At 36.3% G+C, this 8,082-nt stretch overlaps 1 protein-coding gene across 1 annotated transcript; it reads left to right on the forward strand.

Annotated features, from left to right (window-relative positions):
- Positions 1 to 3,608: 3,608 nt before the first annotated feature.
- ciao2b (cytosolic iron-sulfur assembly component 2B) lies at positions 3,609 to 6,524 on the forward strand. The gene is made up of 5 exons (XM_084735714.1): positions 3,609 to 3,849; positions 5,034 to 5,113; positions 5,511 to 5,636; positions 5,774 to 5,819; positions 5,953 to 6,524. The coding sequence occupies exons 1-5, from the start codon at positions 3,723 to 3,725 to the stop codon at positions 6,051 to 6,053; spliced, it is 480 nt and encodes a 159-aa protein (XP_084591840.1). The 5' UTR covers positions 3,609 to 3,722; the 3' UTR covers positions 6,054 to 6,524.
- The last annotated feature ends 1,558 nt before the right edge of the window (positions 6,525 to 8,082 follow it).

An 8,082-nucleotide genomic window follows, 5' to 3' on the forward strand; every position in this document is an offset into this window, starting at 1 on the left:
GCACATCAGCAGCAGTACTAGCTGAAGATTAAGATCTGGTTCTATATAAATATGGGACCCACTGTGTGCTGAGACACTTTGAACAAACCAGAATTAATCATCTAATACACACAGTGCACGACAGCTGCAGGACAGTCTCCACAGATGTAGTCAGCCCCACTGATTTATCAGTACTGTTAAGAATTTTAAAAAGACTGCTTGAAATGCAGATATGCTGGAGTAATACCACTCTGACTGTTAACTGCACACAAAAATTGTTAATTTTCCACAAATGTTTTGACTTCAAACAGGATATAGCATGGATTTTTTTTCCCCCACAGGGTGAGATTTCAAACTATGAAACACTCGCCAGGACTCTGTTATTTGTCATTCTGGTTGTGCACAGAATTAATTTGATGTATTTAACACTGCTGTTTGTGTCTCATGTATACATTACAGGGAACTTTTGTTAAAAAAGTATATAGTTTTCAACGCAAAATTCCTAAAGGGAAAGTTTACCTCAAATCATGACCCGGATACTCAAGATAATCCACAGACCTTGTTCTGAGCAGTTTGAACTATTTATTTCTATTCTATTAGAAAGAAAGTCATTCTGTTATATTCTACTGCAGAAAGAAAGTAACTGCTGACAACCAGATCATAATTTATAGAAAGACATACACTATAAAAACAAAAAAGTTTTACCACGTACTTATCTTTTGTTGAGATAATTTACTTTACCTTTTTAGATAAACTTATCTTTGATAAAAAAAAAAAGATATTTAAATTATTTCATTTTCAGGCACCAAAATAATGACAAATCAGGTTTACAGCTCACTCTGATCAATTTTTTAAAATTGGGGGTTTCTAAAACTCAAAGATTTAAGTTTATCTTAAGAGGAAAAGTAGATTATCTCACCTAAACATTAAGGGTCGGCAAAACTTTTTAAAGTTTATTTCAAAACTTTGAGTCTGACTTTGAGTTGGCCTCAAAATTAAAAAAAATCTATTGCATTTTGCTGATTTGAAAATTGAGTTGTCTCTTTTCTTTCTATAGCTGTTATCTCCAAATCTAGGCAGCTCACTCCAAAACAGCACTAAAGGCCAGAGGAAGATATATATGTATGTTGGATTTTAGGGTGAACTATCACTTTAAGGTTTGTGGATCCATTATAATTTCTTTCAGTACCACATTATGTCATTTACAGATTTCTTCAGAAATTAAGAAGAATTTCATTTCAAAGACGTTTCATGTGGTTTTGTTTTTTTTATCGATAAGTTGTCTGTTTGTTTGTTTTTTTTCATTGACTCCAACAGCTCATCAGGATTCTGTTTTTGTCAAATCGTTTCTTTTTGATGTGGTCACCTGTGCCTCCAGTGAAAACCCCTGTAGGTGTGAGATTACCACAAGTAGAATGTTATAGTAGTGCTCACAATGTCTTCACATTATCAATAATCTGTCAGTGTTAATAATTCTTCCTCTTCTTCAAACCAATTGGACTATATCTAATCAGCCATCAAAAAGGTGAAATTGTGTATCTTAAGGTTATTAGTCCAAATTGTCACAGTAAGTAAGTATTTTGCCCTTTTCATCTGCTGCTGCCCTTCTGTGTGACATTTATATTACACATTACGTGTCATGTACGTGTCAGCAGCCTCATTATATTGTATGCACATTTTTTCAAAAGGTGAGCATGTTGAAATGAAGCTTATCGAATCGACCTGTCTCCTACATGTCCACTGACTTCAGCAGCTTATTAAGATTCTGTCGAGATGAAGTCAGCTTTTTGGATGTAGATGCAGGCGATGCTGATGATCTCGTTTCTGTAGTATGTAATGGATATCTGCTGCTGTATTAGACTGAACAATTCGACCATGTTATTATTTTAATCCACATAAACTGACAGTTACATCACTTTGTGGTGTGGTGTGTCATTTGATGGGAGGAGCTTAACATGTGACTCAAGGCAGCAGAGAGAGAGGTGGAAGGTAAGCTAATGCAGCTTTAAGTATAAATTCAAATTAGGCCTACTTGTCCTTTATGTACATATAAAGAAACTTTATTCTTCTCCTCTGCAACATCTCAGAGGCAAATATTGTACTTTTTCTGCCCTACATTTGTCTGACAGCTTTAGCCACTTGTTATTTTTCACCTTACAATCTTTCATACCCTTCCTGTCCAGTGGAACTCATGTTTCTCCAAAGCTGCTGATTTTGAACGTTTGTGATAAACAGAGGGATAAAGTGCTCCTTTGTGGACTGAGAAAATTCTTCCACTTCTCAGGCTGAATAAATTCTGTCAAAACCCTCGTGGATCAGCTGGAAATCCATTCTGTTTTTCTGAGATCATGAAAAGTTTTCTTTTTAGAGATACATTATTCTCACAGGACGGCCACCCTACAAACTGATCTTACAGAATATGATGTATTGCTGTAGATAAAACTTCCCAACAGTGTGTGAAGCATTTCAAATGAGTTTAATCTTAAACATCTACAGCAGTAAAAGCAATAGTAATATTAATATTAATATTACATTATCTTTACAATTTCTTTTATTATTACAGATATACACTTAAAATCTCAGAGGATAGGGGCACGGTGAAGACCTGAACAAGTACTATATCCAAAGAGCCTTTACTCTCTGCTTAAAAGCCCCATCCTGCATTTAAAAAGTAAGCAGTTACTAGTTAAGTTACTAGTTAATAGAACAATGGCCAAGCACTAGGGTGAAGGAAAACACTGAATAAGTCAAAAATTAGGAAGCCTGTTAAGTATGCATGCTTGTTAAAATAAAAAAAACATAATACAGACAGAGAAATATTTAAAAATGTTTCTAAAATATCATGAAAAGTCATGTCAGATCAGTGTTCACAGAAAATAGATGCTTAAAATTCATCCAAATCACTTGTTTTACATAAATTTATTGTGTAGTTATTGTTCACTGTTTGGATTAATTATTTATTAATTATTAATTATTAATTATCAGTAGTTCCTCACTGTCATTTTTATGCATTGATTATAATATTAAATTTATATAATTTATGTTACTTAGTTGTGTTGAGGACCACTGTGGTACAGGTACAGTGGGGAAAATGTCCAGCATGAGAAGGTGTTAGCTCGTTCTGGGAGGTCTGATTTTAGGCTCTTGTGTAGAAAATTAAATGAATAAATGAATAAATGACACATTTCTGCTTGCAAACTTTGAGCATTATTCCATGTTACATGCAGAAGTTGAGGCAGTAATATTAATCAAAGCATGGCCTAGAGGGTCATTTTTAACTACAGCTTATGGCTTTTGAAAACTAATTTTGGCCTTTGTCCATACATTGTTAGTCTACTGGAGGTGATACAAGACAAACTTTTAATGGTGTTACTGTTGAGGGCTAAAATGGGCTGAATCTGCCATCTGTAGGACAAACAGGGAGTCACAGCCAGCCAGAAAAGGGACAGTCATTTGCATTTTATTTAAATCACTATAAATACCCATAAAATGCCAATAAATGCATTATCTTGCGAGAAGTTTCATTTAAAATATTTTCTACATTAAAAAGGCTTTTCATCTGTTTAGAGGCGTGATTTGCCCCCTGAGTGGACTGTGCCTTTAAGACTTTGTAGCCCTTTTGGACTATGTAGGTTTCCGTTGTTTCAGGAAGTGTTTTTGTTGGGGCTGTCGGTGCTCCTTGTACATGCTAGTGGCGCACTTGCAGGTTTACTGTTAAACGGGGACTGAAATAACGTTTTAAAATGTCTGGAGGAACCCATCTGGAAAACGCAAACCCGGTGATCTTCCAGCGGTCCGGGGACAGGCTGCTGACAGCGACCGACGAGGACGAAGACGTCCATGACCCCATCGACGACAGAGAAATATTCGATATCCTGTTGAAAATTCACATAACTGTTTTTCTCTAGGCTTGTTGTACACCTGACAGTGACCTGGTCTGTATGCTAGTTAAACTGTTTTAATTGAAACTCTGGACACGAGCCATGTGTCTTTTATAACATCAAGTTAAAAGCTGTTACATCATTTCTAACATTGACGATGACGTCTAACGGTTACATACAGATAACAGCAAACAGAGCAATGTTATTAACCGGAAAACACTATATTGTGTAACTGATAGGCAGGTGTATCAAATTAATGAGATCATTTGAAATGAGTGCAAACACATTATTAAATACTGTCAGTGTAAAACAGCATATTTTATTATGTCTCAAGCAATATGTGCATGTCTTGTAATTTTTTCCTATATTTTTAAACTATTAGCTGATTAGTTGACCACAGGTAAATTAATAATTTTGAAAATGGCTGAAGCTACAATCATACATTCACTTTTCGCAGTTTCTTGGGTATGTTTCTTGGTTTTCTGTATCACATATTTTTATCTATGTGGGTTTACTGTTAGACAAAATAAACAACTTGTATACCTCAGTTATTTGGGTTCTGGGAAGCTGTGATGAGAATTTGTGACAGTTGTAGTACAATACAAATATGCACCTCTAGACCGACATATTTCTGCTCAGCATGTGCCTTGATAAGCCACATTGTTCAAGAATATTGCAGCTGTGTTTGACATTTTTTTTTCCAAGACATTCATTGTTTTATGCTGACATTTTAGTCGAGTCTAAAGAAATATGCAGGCCTTTTTCACAGAAGCCATTTTGACATGAAATAGTACCGTAAACTGTTACCAATGATACTAGTTAAGGTGAGGTTGCATTCATGCATGTTGGCTCACTGGAGAGGCTCTGCTACACTGAATGGGACCATAATTAGTATCATTGGTAACACCTGTGTTTACCCCACTATTTTATATCAATATGGCTGTCATGAAGAAGGTCTACTGGGATTAGTTGCACATGATGCACATTTCTTAATTCACTTTATTTTAGGTTATTTACAATAAAGGTACAATTACATAACTTTTTAATGATAAAAGTACTCTAAAGTTATTAGTGTCTCATAATAAAAAGAATAAGAATAACATAGTGACACACACAGAAGCAGAACTTGTGTTGTTTTTATTATGTTGTCTTAAATTCTTTAACTAAAGTCACATCTGATTAGATCTATTAATGACCCGGAGCATCCTTTGTCTCTGGAGGAACTCAATGTCGTGGAGCAAATCCGAGTCAAGGTACACAACTTTATTTGTGTGTTGTTGTTGTTTTTTAGGTTCTTAACAGGGTGAATGGAGAATAAAGCAAGATGTAGTGTGGACTTACCTGCACTGCCAATACTTAAGTGAAGAAAATGTTGAAACAGGGTTGAACTTGATCACCTTTAATGGTGTCCATCACCATTATCCAGTCATCCTGTCCTTTAGTTACCTGACTTCACCTGCACTTACAAAAGAAATTATTTTGCTTTTTTGATAATTACATTTTACAAGTAAAGTAACTTTCACACTTAAGTCTTCACCAATAGAATAACTATTATTTACTCTGTCTCACTGCAAAAGCAGCCTTCTTTTTTTAATTGCAGAAGTTAATTGCATACAGTCTGTTGTTTTTTTCTGTGTATTTTTTTCTTAGGTTAATGATGCAGAGAGCACTGTGGACATTGAGTTCACACCCACCATCCCTCACTGTAGCATGGCAACACTCATTGGCCTGTCCATCAAAGTCAAGCTGCTGCGCTCCCTGCCAGACAGGTTTAAAGTACGTGTGTGTGTGTGTGTGTGTGTGTGTGTTGTTGTATGTTAGTGTATGTTGGTGTGTGTTGGTGTTTGGAATGTACATTGACCATCACTTCCTTTGATTCCGGTCTAAATGCTGTGTGCTTTTCTTCTTCTCAGATTGATGTCCACATCACTCCTGGGACTCACGCCTCAGAGGACGCAGGTAAGAAATATAATACAGAGACAGCAGGAGTGCTGGGTATTAAATTGTATTTCCAACTAGTCATAATACTGCAGGTACTGATGTTATGATTGTGTGTTATGTAACTGTTATCTCTCATATTGTGTGTGTGCAGTGAACAAGCAGTTGGCAGACAAAGAACGAGTGGCAGCAGCTCTGGAGAACTCCTCGCTGCTGGAGGTGGTCAACCAGTGCCTGTCCACCAGGAGCGTCTGAGCAGCCAATCAGCCTCGTCGTCTTCTACTGTCAGTCACTTATTATTGCAGCAGAGCTCTCTGATCAGCCAATCATGTTTGGCTCTGTGTTTGACAGCTGAGATTTGTCAACAAAGCTCTTTATCCACCCATCATTAAACCAGGGGTGAGTAGCTGCAGCCCGCCTAAAGCGAGGACTTGAAACTGCAGCTCATAATGCAAAATAGTTTGGACGAAGCAGAGAAATTAAACTTCCATCTGTGAATTTTGGAGTCAGCGCTTTGGAAAAATGGAGAAACTCTGCCTGTAAAATCATTCAGCGTAATACCTGTTTTATATTGTTAAATCTGTATTACGCAATGCATTATTTTTAGAATATTTGAACTTAACATCTGCTGAGAATCTGCAGCAACAATCCTCACTTGTATATTATTAATGCTTTTTACATTTTATTAAAAATATACAAAAAATCAATAAAATTAAATGACAAATATGTAAGTGTTGTTTGTTTTTCAAGATTTTATTGTTTTGGGATGTAAGATGTAAGACAGAGTTAATTATCATTACACATGGTTGTTTAGCCAGGGTTTCTGCTGGTCCTTAAAACTCTAAAATCCTATAGTTTAAATTTTAGGCCTTAAAATGTCTTAAATAGTATTTTGAGAGGTCATAACATTAGATTGAATTCTCAAGTTTACACAGTGGTTCCCAAACTGGGAGGTCGGCACAGAGGCAGTGCAGGGAGGATGTGGATGACCAGGGGAAAAATATAGAGTGAAGCAAAACTGAATGAATAAGATTTATGAAGGGAAAAATAAACAAGTTTGCTGATACTTTCATGCTTCACTAAAGTTTAACTTTTGAATCCATTTTTATCAGTTCCTTCCCAAGTTATTGTTATTGAAAGATAAAACGTGTGTGTCTGTTGGAGGAGGAATTTCTTTTTTGACTTCTGAAAGGGGGTCATGCCAGAAAAAGTTTGGAAACCTATTAACTTCAATCTGTTTGGGGGAAAATTTGAACTGATCATGCTGTAACAACTACAAAACTATGAATGTGAAATATGTCATAAAATGCATTCAGACATTTCAACTGATTCAACTGTATGGTTGTTTTTAAGTTTTGTATATAAATTGGATTGAGAAAACAATAATAAGATCATCCAGGGCATACGGAGATAGTGCAACATTCAGATTGGTCAAGATGTCCCCAACTATCCACAACAGTTTATCCTAATGCCTGCTTTAATCCAGTAGGGGGCGCCCTCATCCCATCACCGCAAATTCAGTGGTCGAGGCTGATCATGAGAAGTTCCTGTCCATCAGATCTGAGGAGGTAATCTGGCAGAACGAGCCACAGCACAGAGTCGTCCAACATGCTTGTCCACCCACTCCCACCTCTCTGAGCTCACACAGGCTTTCCTTTAAGTCTTCATCACCAAAACAGACAAGCTCACCAAGACCTTTCATGAACATGGAGTGTACATCTAGTTCTTATTCCTATGGAGGTTAAATACACTTTATTGTAAATTGCTTTGCACAAATTTTAAAAGTTAATGATAAGCTCACAATAAACACACATTTACTGTGAAGCATTTACTGTGGAATAAAATAGAACAGATTGTTATGTAATCCCACAGTTGACAATCTTGACTTGTGCTATCTAAATGTTTTAGTGCGTTTCTCGTTTAATTTGAGTGATTCTGGCCAGGCATTGATATTAAAACACTATCCAATCAGAAGTGCTATTGTAGAATCCTATAAAAATATAAAAGAGTTAAAAAAAACAGTCAAATAGCCCTTTTAAAACTATTTGTAACGCCAGAGGGGTTAATAAAACATATTCATCATACAGTGGAATGATAGTGCAGCATACATACCATTGAGTCTCACCATTAGTATTACAGACATACTATTTGTTGGGGAAAATAATTGTTGTTTCTCGGGCTAGACTAATAAGGATTTTTTCCTCTTGTTCCACATCTGGAAACATTGCATCACTGCTAAAACCCCGGATAAGAGACCCAGCCGGCACAGCTGCATTAGCCGAAG

Source organism: Lutjanus erythropterus, chromosome 14 (genome assembly GCF_056507025.1).
Source record: "Lutjanus erythropterus isolate fLutEry1 chromosome 14, fLutEry1.hap2, whole genome shotgun sequence".
In the NCBI taxonomy this organism is placed as follows: Eukaryota; Metazoa; Chordata; class Actinopteri; order Lutjaniformes; family Lutjanidae; genus Lutjanus; species Lutjanus erythropterus.